The sequence below is a fragment of the Papilio xuthus genome, unplaced genomic scaffold, assembly GCF_000836235.2.
Source record: "Papilio xuthus unplaced genomic scaffold, Pxut_1.1 DF827756.1, whole genome shotgun sequence".
In the NCBI taxonomy this organism is placed as follows: Eukaryota; Metazoa; Arthropoda; class Insecta; order Lepidoptera; family Papilionidae; genus Papilio; species Papilio xuthus.
The window spans coordinates 5,183,509-5,200,825 of NW_013530893.1; the positions used below are offsets into that span (position 1 = coordinate 5,183,509).

At 33.6% G+C, this 17,317-nt stretch overlaps 1 protein-coding gene across 1 annotated transcript; it reads left to right on the top strand.

Annotated features, from left to right (window-relative positions):
- Positions 1-237: 237 nt before the first annotated feature.
- Positions 238-6,188, top strand: st4 (sugar transporter 4). Its single transcript, XM_013310269.1, has 7 exons — positions 238-382; positions 1,636-1,848; positions 1,966-2,039; positions 3,528-3,590; positions 4,007-4,167; positions 4,439-4,614; positions 5,065-6,188. Exons 1-7 carry the CDS (start codon positions 373-375, stop codon positions 5,997-5,999), a joined length of 1,632 nt encoding a protein of 543 aa, XP_013165723.1. The 5' UTR covers positions 238-372; the 3' UTR covers positions 6,000-6,188.
- The last annotated feature ends 11,129 nt before the right edge of the window (positions 6,189-17,317 follow it).

Here is a 17,317-nt window from a genome sequence, read left to right on the forward strand (position 1 = left end):
ATAAACTTAGATCGGCTTAGTTTATCGTTATAATATTACAATTGGAATATCGGTACATAACTCGTAACTAAAATAACATGCAATAATTTCGCATAAAATGTTATTAATACTCAAAATCAAAGATACCGATTTAATAATTTTGTCACGTTTAAAAAATAAATGAAATAAAGATAACAATTGAAATAACTCGCTACCCATAGTTTATCTCCCCTGCAACTTTATTTTTCTGCGTCCCGACAGCTATCGAGATGACGGCCGCAGTCACATAGTCACAGATTCAGCGACAGAGTTCTTGTAACATACATTAATTATGTGTCATTCATAACAACTCTTTGATATTATCTCTCACCTGATACAAATACAAGTTACAACATGGAAAAAGGTATGTTTGATCTTTAATTTAATTTTATTATTTTGTCCATTACTTACTATTTAACTTTTTATCTATCAAACATAATACAATCTCGATATTTCAGAGATATTTTACTGATTTTATTGAACGTAGGATGTTCGTTAAATTCTTTAAAATAAAACTACATATTTTTACGCTTTATTCAATAAACAATTGAATATCATTAATTAAAAGTAACAACTGTTTTAAAATGCATGATGACAAATAATTTATATAATATAATTACATAACTGAAAACAAAATACAACCGAAGCGGAAAACTTTAGTCAAACATCAATCGTGTTTATATATTCGTAGAATGTAACGTAAAAGTTTTTAAAGTTAACTCAATGAGGTGCGCGGGCGTCGTTGTGTCAACGCAATACTCCGGTAGCCGACACACGTAAACACATAGCATCCCTTTCATTGTCTTTGAGAAAAATGAGATAACTTTATGTTTTCTAACGCGTGCTTTGACAGTGGAAAACTCACAGATTTTAATTTATTCTCATTAAGTAAACTGTTGTAAGATTTTAGACCTATCTATTACCATTATTTAACTTTTAAGTTCGAATATATTTGCTACCAGACTATAAAATATAAGTATACAATGTATAAAATACAACAACTAGTCTCGCCATGTTTACATAAACGAGAGAAAACTAAAGTGATTACAGTTTATCGTTAATTAATAACAAATAGCGATGTTTTCACAACGAACCTGCAATCTGTACGCGATGTTTATACAAAAGATAAATACGCGTCACCTTCAAAACGGGGAAAGGAGACACAAGGCCAAATAGTTGACACTAATTGAAACTTATCAATTAAATAACTAGAAAAGAATATTAAAAAGTAATAACCAATCATTCATCATCAGCTCACAATATGTCCCCACTGAGGCACTCAGAGCCTACCGTAAGTTAAGGGTGAATAGGCCATAGTCAACCACACTAGTGCGGCTTGGTTGACTTCACACATATCTTTGAATTTCTTCTCAGATATGTGCAGGTTGCATCACGATGTTTTCCTTCACCGTAAGAACGTCAGATAAATGTAAAACACATTGGTACATGGTGGGATTCGAGCCCAGGACCTGCAGATTGCAAGTGAAGTGCTTAACCCCTGAGCCACCAAGTAGTAAATTTACAAATGAGTCCAATAGTAAGAAACAAAATAAAAGCATGACAGTATTTAAAATCGACTTCCAGCAAGAAGTAATCTAATATTGTTATTTTTTACAGCAGAAGATAGCACTCTCAGTGAAGTTGAGCTAGAAGAAGGAGCATCCACAACACTAATAGAAAATAGAAATGGCAGTAACAATAATAACACTAATTCAGACGTACCAGACAACGCGAATGGCAACTCTAAAGTACTCAAGAGATTGGAAACAGTACCTGATATCAAGAGAGATACATCTGGGATCACTACACAGTACATTACAGCTGGCATAGGTATGATATACATCTTGTTTAAATGTTAAGTATCAACTGTATACTAATCTAAACTAACAAAAGTAAAGCCGATTTTTGTTTGTTTGTATATGTTTGATGATTTCATCCGTTTTGCAGTAAACCTTGGCGCGTTCGCTGCCGGAGTTTGCATAGCTTGGTCATCATCAGCTTTATTGAATACCACTACTGAGGTGAGAAATGTTCTTTTAACCATCAAAATTAATCTGCCCGAAAAAAATTAAAAGGAATTTCGCCATTTATTTCTATTAAACTTTATTTTGTTATAGTTCTTTGTGATGTAAGTTTAATCCGTTTGAATTCTACGAAATAATAATGTCTTGAAACACGTAGAGACAATGTTTTCATAGTCTTTTCTTAACGTTATACTATAGCTTTGAAAGCTTCAGCACTTAAGCACCCATGCTCATGATAACAACGCTAGCGTTGACTCCTTTGAAGCATTAGCTAAGCTTAGGAATTTGACTTAAATAGTTTATTTTGCATTACTGTTCATTTGATATAGAATATAGCATAAGTTTATGTCTTCATTCACAGTATAATTTATCATAAAAAATATAGTTTCATATCAGAATAAGTTTAAATCCACTTTAATTATAAATACTAAGAAAGCATAGAATTTCTTTGAGGCTTATTTAGTAAGTTTGTGAATGTTAACTAGGCTCGCAGGGAGTAAGTGCGAACTTCATTTGATTTAATTAAGCTCCCTAACAATAGATGTGGTTTCCTTTCGTTAATTAAGGACCTTCATAGGCTTATGAATATCCCAAAGACGTTCAAAAGTGATATATTAACTCGGTGATTTATTCACGAATTTAACTTGATATACTCTTCAAAATACAATAGCAAATCTTACTAATATTATAAATGCGAATCTTTGGATTGGTGGACGGATGGATGGATATTTGTTTAAAGGTATCTCTGGAACGGTTCTCGCTGAAAAACACATAGGTTAGTTATTAAGTTTTTTAATACTGTGCTGAAAAAATCAGCTGGCCTTAGTGTCGTAGTAAATGTGTTATTTGGCTTTATTTTTACTAATATTATGTTATGCTTATGTTTGGATGGATAGACATCTATCTATACATCCATCTGGATGTATGTTTGTTAGAAGCTATTTGCGAAACGGCTGAACGAATCCCGATGGTATTTGGTATAGACGTTAGGCTACTAATTATTTTTTTTTAATTCCCCTCATACGCATACATAATAGTGGAATAAAACATGCAGCCTGCCTACCGCGAGAACTTTAACGCTTTTAATATAATTTAGTAGAGAACTACAAACATTATTTCTTGCATTGTGTATGTACAGCGAGGGTGTTGGTACAAAAGCCTTTGTGCGGTCGAACAATACGACCAATGCACATACATACAGTCTTATGAATAGTTTGCAAATGCAGTCATCGCAAACACAGTTTACTTAGTTATGCATTTACTGTGTAAACATTATGAACTAATTTTCAATTCGTATAAACTGCGTGCGGCCTATTCTGGTCCCGCTAACTTCCCATCATGTTGTTATAAAGAGAAGATGGGAATGAGAAGTGAATTTAGCGAAGGAGGGGAAACATAAGAAAGGAAATATTCTTTTTCGTTATCTTTCATAAAATGACATCGATACCTATAATTAATTTCAGTTGTTATGTTTTTATGTTCCAGATGTACTCAGACCATGAATCTGATGTGATAAGAAATCAAACTGACACGCATCCAAAGCTTATGGTGAGCAAGTAACAACTCATACAGTTAAACTTATAAAAACTGACCTAACTTCTTTATTTTTAAAAGCGATCAGATAATAACGCTGTTTTGTTTTATTTCTATGGCGTGATTATTTTGTATGTTGATTGACTATTTTGAAACAACATATCGTGACAAAGGGACAGATAACAAAGGTCAGACAGATAATACTACCGTTAATTTTTAGAGCTCTAAATATAAAACTGTTTATGCGTTTAGAATATTTTATGAAAAACAATTGAATCACAAAAAACAACAGACAAACAAGTTAACATTTTTTAACAAAATTAAATTAAGTTTATTGGCCAATGAAGAATCGACGTTTTATAGACGAAGAATATTCTCTACTATACTCCCACTTTACATAATTTTTTTTATATCTATTAATATTTCTACAGTTAAGCCCTATAGAAGCGTCATGGGTGTCTTCGCTGCTATGTCTGGGCGCGGTGTGCGGCGCCGTGCCCTCAGGACTGATCTCTGAAAACTTTGGCAGGAAGAAGACTCTTTTATATCTCGCGTTGCCACTTCTTGTCTCATGGATATTGGTAGCATCAAGGTATGCATTGAAATTGATTACAACTCTTTAAAATAAATTCTACTTAATCGTATTGATTGTTTGAACAAAGTGAATCAATCGAAGTCAAGCTGAGAATTCTGAGCGATACCAAATTATACTGATTCTTTTTTTAATACTCAAACGTATAAGAATTTAAACCTTAAATTACACCAAATCAATATTTTCAGTGACACTAAATCTATATATTTGCATTTATATTTGTGGCCGACAGTTTTTAGTTAAAAAATTCAACTAAATGTGTAATTGACAGTCCCAACGTGTACGGTCTATACGTGGGTCGTTTCGTGGGCGGCGTGGCTGTGGGCGCGTTTAGCGTGGGCATCCCCCCCTACATCGAGGACATAGCAGAGCGCCATCTGTTGCCGACTCTCGCTAACTTCTATCACGTACATTTCTCCTGTGGTGTGCTCTTTGGGTACATTTGTGGTAAGTGCTATAACCATGTCTAATAGGTTTAATCCTTTGAAATTTTCATACAAAAGTACTTTTTTAAGAGTTTATTTTGAAGTAACGTTAAAAATGCAATCAATTTAGTTACAGCTATATTATTAATCAGACAAATAACGCTATTTTAAATCGTTATGTACTTGAAATGTTGTTCTACTCTTGCGCGTATCCATTAAGCCACTTTCTGCTATGTTTATGACATAATATATTCTTTGTAAAGCCTTTATAAATATGAAATAACTGTAAGGAATGTTATTTACTTCTAAAGTAGCGTATTATTTAGGTAAAGAGATTTACTTCATAACCTCTAAGTAACTTCTTACGTGTACTTTATTTTTACTTATAACATGTAGTTTCTTAAACTAATAATCTTTTTTGGAATTAACTTCCTTTATACATAAAATTATTTTTAATAATTTTTTGTTTTAGGTTTGGTCAACAGTACATCATGGCTTTGTTTCCTATCTGCGAGTGTTCCAGTCGCTTTCTTTGTTGCTTTCATCTTTATCCCCGAGTCGCCAGCCTATTTGCTATCACAAGGCAAGAACAGCGAAGCTAAAGCCGCTTTACAATACTTCAGAGGCATCGACAATGACGTGAAAGCAGAAATTAAAGCTTTAAAAGAACACACACTTAACTACGCAAAGAATAGAGTGACATTTAAAGAACTTTTCACTACCAGAACAAATGTTAAGGCTCTGATAGTCTCATTCGGATTGATGATCTTCCAGCAATTGAGTGGAATTTATCCCGTGTTGTTTTACGCTGAGAAATTATTCAAGACATTTTCCATATCATTGACACCTCCAGGAGCGTCTATAATTCTCGGATTCTGTCTCGTATCTTCTACTTACTTCTCGACGATGTTACTGAAGAAAGTAAGAAGACGCGTTTTACTTCTCTTTTCTTTTCTTACGATGTCTCTTAGCTTGGGTTGTCTTGGATTGTATTACCATTTTAAAGCATCTAATGCTTCTATCAATAGTACTTGGATACCACTCTTTACCCTGTGCACTTTTGTTAGTGTATACGCGGCGGGAGTTGGACCCATACCCTGGTTGATGCTCCGAGAGATATTCCCCCCGCATGTGACTAGACGAGCCACCGCGATCACGGTCGGCTTCCACTGGTTCCTCGCTTTCGGTGTGACCAAACTTTACCAGAATTTGGTCAATATGGTTCACCCTGGATGGGCGTTGTGGCATTTCGCAGTTAGCAGTATAGTCGGTGCTATTTTTGTATACTTCTTTGTGCCAGAAACAAAAGGAAAAACGTTGGAAGATATACAGAATGAATTCGATGGAATACATAAAGGAAAGAAACACAGACATGTTATAGAGTTAGAAAGCATATCGGAGGGTTAGAACTACATCATAGTTTATAATTTAAATAGAATAGTTATAGAATCAGTATTTTAGACAGGACAAATTACATTATTAAAAACTTTTGGCTGTTAAATTTGTATTCAAATAGTAAACCAGTTTTAGGATTATTTAAAAAAAAATTAAACAGACTGTGGTTTTTAGTTTAGTGTTACTTCGCTTTCATTATTTTTATAATTAATTATTTATTTATAAGTTAAATAAATCAAGATATGAATGTTATAAATTCATTTATTTACCTGAATCAAACTCATCTTAATTACAATATATGTGTATTCATGTGTAATGTAAAGGTTTCTCATAATTTATAAGGATCTATACATTTTTATTGCCGCACAACCCTGGAAACATAATTAACTAATAGTTAGAAGCATTCTTCCTGATATTTGCGTTTAGTAGCGTTCTACCAGCGTTTTATGAAGGCTTATTCTTAAACAATTTTCTCCAACACTTAGCCGAGCTTGAATCTGCAGAGATAATAGAATAGGGTCGGCAGCGATAATATAGTTGCGATAGTTTTACGAGGGCGCTCGCGTCGCTGCGGACGTCGGTTGTAAACGAAGCGATAGAGATAAAACCTTTACGATGCTGCGCAGGGAACGTTTATGACTATAGTGGGCTGAGTCTGCTCAGCTCAAACTATACAAGACATTTTATTTTATCAATCGCAAATTTCTGATGACAGTATATCTAACACGAGCTACGTCATCGTTTTAAAAATAGACTGAATGCTGACAATGGACTCGAAAGTTAAAAAAAAAACCTAAGGTTTGAAATTGTGTTCGAAATAATTTAACATAGCAGAGTATTGATTAAAAAATCTTTAAAAATTACTTCATTTTAAAACTTGTTCGAAATTTAAATAAAAAACTTGTTAGTGGAATAAATGAGAATGTATTTAAGTGCAACACATCCATCATACTGGGGCATCGCATGATCGTAACAGCTATCTCTCTGCGCCTCACTTAGCAAATTAACCGCGAATATGTTCAATGTTTTCATGTTATATTAATATCTTTATTTATATGAAATGAACCTGGATTTAACAATATCATGTATAAAACCATTCATTTTGGTTTCAATATGCGTATTTGTTTATAAGAAAGAATGTATCTTCGCATGCTAGAGGCGGTTACAACGTTTGTTCCCATTTTTATTAATTTCCTAGTACGTTATTTCTACTGCTTTCATGTTAGACAAAATACATGACATTATTATTTCTATTCCACGTATAAAAGTATTTTCCTGTATAATTTGATCCTAATGGAGGGGAAATCTAATATTTTTGGGTTCGCAAATAATTTCCTTTCATGACAAGCTAATGTCGCAATGCTCTTCAGCTCGCCCGTTTGCCAATTTCCGGATATTAAACAACATACATTATGTCTTTTAACTTGAGTTTACACTGCAGAAACATGTCTACTATGTTCGATTCCGTCCGCGTAGAATTAAAAAAATTAATATATTGGCCTATTTTATCAAGATCGTGTGCGCCGTGCCTCAAAACAAACATCCATCCATCCAAACTTTCACATTTATAATATTAGTAAGATTAGAATTTTCAGATTGTTGTTAATAAGATTATAAACTTATGACGCAACAATTATTATTTTTAATGGAATACGTGTTCTGATAAATTAAAAAATATAAATCTCTGGATAGCTAGTGTGATTTCTACACGTGTTTGTTTCCTATAAATAATACATAAGTAATTGAGTCTCATTTATTTAGTGAGAACGCGCACTCTAGTATATTACGAGATATTAATACCCACAATTAATAGACATTCAAGTACAGTCGAGAGAAAAACTTATTTTCCGTCGAGTGTACGCACGAGATAGCAACAAATTGGTCACCATTAATTATAACTGTTGGTAACTTTGACCATTTGTATCGTGCGAGTTTGTTTTATTAGTAAAGGGTAAGTACTTATGTTTGTTTATCGCAAAACTCAAAGCATTTATCAATTTCATATGAAATAGCTAGTAATAATAACATAGAAATAAAGATAACATCCCTTTGCTTCATCATAACGAATCAACGCCATCTATTAACGATACGATGAAAACAACTTCTAAATGTCGAAGAAATAACACGTAGAAATAGGATCTGTTCGTGGCGTAAATGAGTGTTCTTAAGTTTTTAGATATAGTAAAAAACATTGTTCCTAAGTATCACGATATAAAATTGCTCGACTCGCACTTGTTTCATAACTCGCTAACTCTCCTTTACTGTATTTTTATGATAATGTTTACGTTTCTTCCCATTACTATTCTTGTGAAGCTGTTGTGCAAACTTCGTGAACGTTCAGAAAGACGTAAATACTCGGGTCATGTGATTTACATTATGCCAGTACAGTAAGTCAGTAGCGCTAGCTACGCATGGACTGTTCTCGCAGACTAATCCCAGTCGGTGTTTACATTATGCCAGCGCTGATTTTGATCGCTACTGTCTTGCTGTACTGGCATAATGTAAACCAGGTCTTACGCGTAATGTCTTAGAGTGATGCCATATGTCTATACAATCCAAAGATCTCTCTCATATAAACTTATGTAAACGATCGGATTTTAAAATCAGTCAAATTCAAACAATCTTGAGCCTTTTTGAAATTCCAAAGGCTTTATTATGAGTCGAATCACGTATTATCTGCGAACATTGACAGCTTTATTTGACTGCCCGATTATCAGCGGATTGTGATGTCCTACACGTATGTACATAAATGTAAAATGAGCGCCGCTCTGTAGCTATTTTAAATTTAATTGCCCCGACGACGGACTGAACAAAATTCTTCATGCAAAATTTAATATAATTTTCCAAGCTTTTGTATTCGTTGTGAGCTTAAATTGGAACGTAATTTTACAAATCATGAGTTCATTTATCGAATTATTAAATTTTGTGATGATTTTATATAATGAATCCAGTTATTTATTTAATTGCTTTCAGTCGATAAAAATACGTATTATCTTTCATTTGTATAAATAAAAATCAATAATAGATTTTTTATCATTTACAGCTGTCGCCCGCGACTCCGTCCGCACGGGGGAAAAAATTAATTAGTAGCCTATGTGTTCTTACTAGACTATGTTCTACATGTGTGCTAATCCATAGCCCCACACAAGATTAATGCAGCCGTTCTGCAAAAATCTTCAGACAATCCATCCATCCATACAAATATTCTTATTTATAATACATATTAGTAATAAGTAAAATGTAAAACGTATTTATATTTGTCAAAAAAAAATAAACTTCCACTAAAATAAATGTAAAATTTTGAAACAATAGATGTCATGTGAGACCCTATTGGAGTTTGGATTTCCATTGTATATTAAGATAAGTTGTAACATACAACAAGAACAGTTTATCAAGAACAACTGAAGTTTCACCCCAAACACCCCTCCTCATCCCTGTGACGTCAGCAGCCTTTAGCAACTCCTAACTACCACTTGTTGCCGCTTCATGTTATATGACGACTAGCGCCATCTAGCGATATTTTAAAACTTTATCTGAATCTGTGTTAATTTTTATATCCAATAAAAATCAATTTGGCATTAGAAAAATAAATGTTGTTCAAATAAGATTGTATAAATAAACTGAAAACAAAACTGTTATTTTTTATGTTTATTTATAAAACATCATTCAGAATTTGTACACCTGGGAATCGAACTAAACTTTCATCTATCAACTCCATTGTACACTATTGCTATTCATTGCTGCTTTTGTATGCGACGTGCGACCGTCCCCGAACGTTCAAGCAGTAATGTGCGCGTATACATGCGAATAAATCACCCGGTTCCCGCGGGAGCTTGGTTTACCACAAGCAATGCTTTCCTCAACCATTGAAAAGTAAATTTTAAGGACATTTGTTGGTATTGTACGATTGGACTGAGATATTTTAGTTTTTTTACTGAACTACGAAGCCGGGCTTACGTTTTTTCTTATCATATTATGAAGAAGTAAGCGAGCAAGCGGCAAGATGCATTGCCTACCTAAACAGGATATTTTCTTTTCCTGTGCCTCTCCTCTTCTGACAAATCCACTTCCCCTTTTTCATACTTAGGAAAAGGACAAATTAGGCCTCCGACAGGCAATGATTAAATGAATCGCGGAATTACTACCACTTGACGCCTGTCTTCTGGGTAGTTGCGTTATTTGCTGTGTCATTGGTTAACTATCATTACCACTTTGTAACTAGTAGGTGAGACAAAGTCTATTCTAAAATATAAGTAACATTAAATTAATGTTACAATACTAACTCCCACACTCTCAGTCTGTAAGAGATATCTAAACTAAAGAAATGTATAAGTAATCCTTATTGTAAGTCTAGCAGTTTGTATATTAAAAGGTATTTAATTTATTTTTTTTCAGAATTCGCAGTCTCAAAACTTTTCTATCTCTATAATTTGTACATAAAATATAATCATCGAAGCGTAAATAGCTTATAAATACGATATGATTGAAGTTGTTTAAGCAATTAATTTGATGAGCGCTTACTTAGCGAGAGTTGTGACCTGTTAGTGAGAAATACTGAGAAATGTAAGAGCAACGCGCGGCCGCCCGCCGCCGCGACTCGCGTCTAGACCCGAGCGAGTTCATTTATATTAACTTTTTATATTCCATAAATAAACATTTATCATTGATTTATCATTTTTGTACAACTATTTTTAAAAGACTTCATTTATTGTCCTTATCTTATTGACCCTTCCATCCCTCCATCGACTCTTTATAATTTGCTTAGGCCAATTACAAACGGACGGCATTCTAAGCCAGTCGGTGACATGTACTCCAACGAAAAATAATCCAAGGAATTAGCTGTTTTACGCTTTTTTAAACCTATTATACTTTTTCCCAAAATAGGAGCACCCTTTACAAAGTATTTTCTTGAAGTCATCTCATTAATTTCGAATCAAATTAAAAATATTATCTTTCAATTCAAAACCCCAGATAAAATAACAATAGTTGCGTTTTCAAGCAAAAAAAGATTTAAAAAGGAAAAAATAAAAGTCGAATTGAATCGAGTCTTAACCGAGTGCAGCGGGAAGCACTTTGTCGTTGACCGGCCGGTAGTCGCCCACACAAGTGTTACAGATTTATTTAATTTTTAAACGATCAAAATATTTATTTTTCCTTTATCTAAATTTACAGATCTAACATATACAAAATACCACGCATAAGTTTTAAATTAAACCCAATTATTTAAATATACTTCTGGTATAATAAATAAATTAACTTCGGCTTTAATAATTTTGCGCAAAACAAAACTAATTTCCATAGCAATTCATTTCCCGTTCTTGTTCTGTTTCCTAAATGTTATTTACAAAGTACCTACATGGAAAAAATGGAAATAAAGTAACTATAAAAATTTTAACAAATCACTTTTTCTCTGGACTGTATATAACTTGAATCACAAAAGGTATTGTGTCCGTACGGAGTGTATGTGCCGCATCCCATCGCCGCGCCCGGAGCCCGCCGCGCCCGGAGCCCGCCGCGCCCGGAGCCCGCCGCGCCCGGAGCCCGCCGCGCCCGGAGCCCGCCGCGCCCGGAGCCCGCCGCGCCCGGAGCCCGCCGCGCCTAGGGAACAAAATCCTTATGTGGTTTTTAACTGCAGTGTACTATTGTATCGACGTATTGTTGTCTCTGTTCTATTGAAGAGAATTTAAGCGATAACTATATTTTTGTCAAAATAAGTGTTCACGGACACAACACTATCTACTTACCCTGACTCGTACACATTTTAACGGATACTAAGAAAGTATCTTAGTGTAGATTTGATACTAAATACACATTAGGGTAGATACATAAATAGTGTGTTTTTTTGCATAGATATTCTATTAAGAACAAACTAAAAAAAACTGTTTTATCATTGAAATACTGGTAACAATTTGAGCATTTTAAAGAACTAAATAGGAAACTATTTATAAGTTTTTCTTTACGGAAGCAGTTTGAAAAATGTTCAGTTAACTGGCGTGCGAGAAACTGTGCTTCTTTAGGATTGTGCTTATTTCAGTTAACTTTTCTTTGGCAACCTACGTCTGCACTTAATAGAATGTTTTAGTTTTAATTTCCTTTTTTAAATCCTAATAAATTCTGAAATATCAAAAACACCATAATCAAGCGAATAAGAGCAATGTATATTTTGTTGGCATACAAAATGTTACAACAGTGAAAACGCACGGTAAAATTGATAAAAGATAAAATCTAAAAGTTTTTTTGCAGACCCTAGCAAGTTAACTCTCACGTTTCTACTACATCAGTATAATCATTGAAACATTAAAGTCCTGTGTGACCTTCACGATGACCTTAAAATAACTTATTCTGTAGAAATAATGTGCCACTTAACTTTTTATTCAATCTCAATTGCGTAGTTTTCTAAGCACTTAATGTTGTTAGGCTCCGGAATCCGATCACGTTCCGGCGAAAGGTCTCCTGGTAGGAACACGCGTCACGATCCCCCCCCCCGCCCGCCTCACCTCCTCTACCTGCGTACAGGGGGGAGGGGGAGGGGTTGAGATCGATTTGTCGCTTAAAAGTTTCAAAATAGAGAATTAAATTGGTAATTATTGTGTCGCATCTTTCGATTTGTTGAAAATTTTGCTAAGACTTTTTTGTTTTTTTTAAGACTAATTGGTGTTTTAAATAATATATTTTTATCTTAATTACTAATAGAGTGTAAAGTTTTTTTAAGAAAATTAAGAATCGATAATATAAAACGATTAAAAACAAAAGACGCTGCCATTATCCTTGATTTCATATGTAAGGACACTGGAGAATTTGTGAACGATAGCTTTAGTGGTTACACTGTTAAATGATAAAGTTCACACATATTGAATATGGAATAGAGAAAATTTATTAAAATTGGGCATCGTCTCTTCTGGTCACGTATCGCACGAAACAAAAAGGTGAGTAAAAAATAACGTTTCCCAGTCACCTGTAACTATATTCAACTACACACTGACATCGAAGCGAGATCAAATTGTTAACAAAAAAAACTGAATAACGTTGGTTTCATCTATATTCTACGTATCCTTCATTTTTACTTCAATGATCATTTTGTGTTACTTTCAATAACTAAATCCTTAAAATGTAACTCTGTCGGTCTGTCTGTCTGTCTGTACTTCTTTCGCGCAATAACTAATGATACTGAACCCATTTAAATGAAATTTAGTACAGGGATAGTCTAGAGCATGAAAAAGGACATAGGCTGCTTATTAATGCGAAAAAGGGGTTGTGTGCGGTTGAAACTAAAAAAAAAGTATCGCCATTTTTACAGAGAGAAGGTAAAAATGTTACCCTCGAAGGTGTAAAATAACAATAGGAAATAGGGGATGAAAGTTTGTATTAGAATTTCTAAGCTCCTTTAGAAATGTATGTTTTACAATATAAATCGACTTTTCTTTCCTTTTGTTACTTGTTTATATAAGTCTGTAAAATCTTTTATGTTCCATTACAAAATGACCAAAATGCATCCTGGTACCGCGAAAAACAATACACGCTCAAACATATTGACTCTTATATGTTCTTATGAATGAAACATGACATGTTTTATACAAACCATTTAGATAATGAAAATTATAACGTGACTTTCCACTACCCTGCTTAGGTATTTTAAATATTTGTGGCGATTTAATATGATATTATAATAGGAGGTAGAGCACATAAAGTATCGACTTTGCGGTCCGGGAGTCGGGGTGCCTGGGAGTCCGGGAGACCGGGACAATTCGCGGGCGACCTTTCCCGCGCTACGTGAGTCGATTGCGAACGATAAACAACATTCTCTACTTAACAATCTACGCAACACAGATTTTATAAAACTCTTAACTTAAATTATATACAGGTGAGTTTTACTTTAGCAGGTAAACGAATTTAACTAAATTTTGTAACTTATTCTTTACTACTTTAAGCTGCCAAGTGATAACCATTAAAATGTAGACGACTAATCTTTATTTACTGGTTACTAAAATTCCTGTAAACTTATGGTCATCTCATTATCTTTGACAAAACTATTATAAGATAACAATTTGTTTTATACTCGGATTTTAGTCTCAGAAACCAACGATAACAGTGTCTATTTTAATAAGCATATTTAATATGTACATTTTATAATCAATTAAGGAGTTTATCCGTTGTTTAAATAACTTGCATGTGAAGCGACGCTAATTAGTGACATTAGCTCGACAACAATCCGCCAACAATGCTGCAGGAAAATTGTTGTCGTTCAGACAACATTGTTAACTCTACCGTGTAAACAACAAAACAACTTTCTTGCTTTACATTTATAAATATTGGAACATCTGCAAGCTACAAAAATTAAAAATATCATCAGCAAAAATGGCTGGCACGCGACACGTGTGAGTGGAAGTGTGTTCGCATGAGTGTGCGTACCGGACTTCTAATTTTAACCTTTGCCTTCCCACTGTTTTCGTGTAAATAAGGAAAAGAAAAGATTAGATGGATTTGGTAGAGGAAGGGGAAACACATAGGTAAGGAAAAAATACTCTTACTGAGCGTCCTTGCCTATTAGATTAGATTATAGTTAGGCGACGCATCAAATGATTTGATCGGCAGTCACTTCAAAAAACAACCTTAATTCACCTGTACCCGAGATGTGACGTCAGAGGTTGGCCACAAAACAAATAAATCGTGACGCAGGCATTGAGTACGTGACCTCATTGCGAAGCCAGATTCACGCGCCGCGGTCTGGGAGTATTTCTAATAACTTTCTTACAACCATATAATCTCCTCTCCGTTTACTTTGGATAAATTATGTAAAGTAATATCATCCATTTCCATTCTCGAATATCAACTAATCATATTTACATACCTAACTGACAAAGATATCTTTATTAGTATTTAATAAAGTTAAATTTATCGTTTAACATAGGAATGATGATTCAAAGATATGTGTGAAGTTAACAAACGCACACAGGGACAGAGTGGTTGACTATGGCCATCCCTTAGTGTATGCACCTATCCCACCAGTGATGACGTATAGTGAGCTGATGATAAAAGAAAATCCTTTTCTTTATTGACACTCTTCTAGTATCTAGTTTGTGTATTTTTAAAATGTGTATGTGCAAAAACATATTGATAAACAATAATGTAAGTTGATTTAACAATCTTGATAGTAGAACTTACAATTATAAAGTACATGAACAAAATACTTGAAACATAAATAAAAACCCCACTTATGTATATCTATTATATATAAAGACAGTGAGATATTTTCGTGACGTTCAGTCTATTTGACGTTTACATAAATAGCATTCAGTCAACTGTTTTGTTATTATTCATGAATTATTATCATAGAAACAGGTTTCGCGCGTCCGTGATGCAAATCTGAGCCACAACCAGCCAGCAATATTCCTAATATGAAACTAACACATCTTTTGCAGCGCTACGAATAACTAATTGAATTAAAAGTAAAAAAACTCCTTAGTAAAATGTGTTTGTTAACGTTATTTTGAGCTCAGTCATATATATATATATATATATATATATATATATATATATATATGACAGCGACAGCGACAGCGAGATATATATATATATATATATATATATATATCTCGCTGTCGCCCACCACTGCGTCCGCGTGCAATTAAAAAAAAAACATAGTAACCTTTGCATTCTTCCCGGCTATGTTCTGCATGTATACCAAATTTAATCCAGATTCGTTTAACCGTTCTGGAGATACCTTCTAACAAACATCAATACATCCAGTCATATTCATAATGTTATCAAAAGTAAATTAAGATTTTTTGAAATGTTTTATCAATAAATATTTGATTTATCTTACTCGCAAAGCTCTCATCTGTTGCAAAGCAGTAAATCGAAACCTAACAATAATTGCTTACTGTTTTCTCTATCAAAGTAATATTATACTTTATTTTTAAAGTAAACATTGTTCTTAATATAAAATTGAGATTAGCATGCAGCCATGTTCATTATTACACTGAGGTTACATTAATGTCGGTGTCGGGTGTTGGGTGTCGGGTGTCGGGTGTCGATAACAGTAATCATATACACATTAGTACACATTTACTAATCGAAATATAAACTCTGATCGACACGAGTTATGTTAGGAAATCAGCTATTAACCTCACGGCAACACGCAATCAAACACATGTATATATACACATACACATATGTACATATATATCTGTATATCATCAATGTTTTTAATAAAGAATGAAAAGATAGAAAGTTATTGATGGTGGTAGAGATGGGTAGGAAAGGGTAAACCTGCTCTATATTCAACTTGTGTATCTATTATATTAAAGGAATATGATACAATTAGCTTATTACGGACTCCTACAGATATTGGGAAGTAGTCACTTAAATAATCCGTTGTTCATCTTTCTTATCTCATCTTGGATTGTTGGATGGATATTTGTTAGAAGGTATCTCCAGACAGGCTGTATGGATCCTGCTGAATTTCAGCATGGGCGTAGAACATAGGACGTAGAAGCATTCGCGGGGGAACAGATAGCATTCTATATTTAAAAACTCCTTTGTTTATGAAAAACAAATCGAAAATGAAATCCTTAACGGTGTTTAGTTTGGCGAGAGCATTACTTCGTTCTGCTTTTATAGGAAATGCTGACTTTTCCTTACATTAAAAGTTTGGAATGGTTTCGGTTTGGGGAGATGTGTAAACTGGTCACGTAGTATAGCGATGTCGGTTTTATGTTCGATTGCGTCAGGTTTGCCGCGGGAATTGAATTACGACTATCAATTCCAAAGAATCGTATCTTTGAATACATTTATTTGGCTTTGTTGTTACAAAATCTATAACTGAAACAAACACATAACATCTTAGGTCTTACTAATATTATAAATGCTAATGTTTGGATAGATGGATGGATGGATGGGTTGATGGATGTTTGTTAGAAAGTATCTTCAGAACGGCTGAATGTATCTTACTAGCCAGTCTATTAATAATCCTTTTAAAAACGAGGTGATGAAAATAATATAATACTTTCGTATTTATTTTATAAATAATGTAATACAGTTATGTAAATATATAAAAGTAAATGTTTTACGTCATTGTTTTACAAAAAAATATATAAATAAAGCGATGTAAAAAATTAAGTAATCCTTACACAATGTCTTAAGTAACAAATGGTCTGTCTTTACTTTTTAATAAACTTAAGAGCTCTTAACTTATTTTCAATCTTGTTGTTTTATAACTTAATGGATATTACATTTTAGTAAGAAATAAATACGTCTTCTTTCCTTCTTACTTATATTACAAAGTTTCCTAAATCCAATATTTAATTAATAGAATACTTTCTTTTGATTGT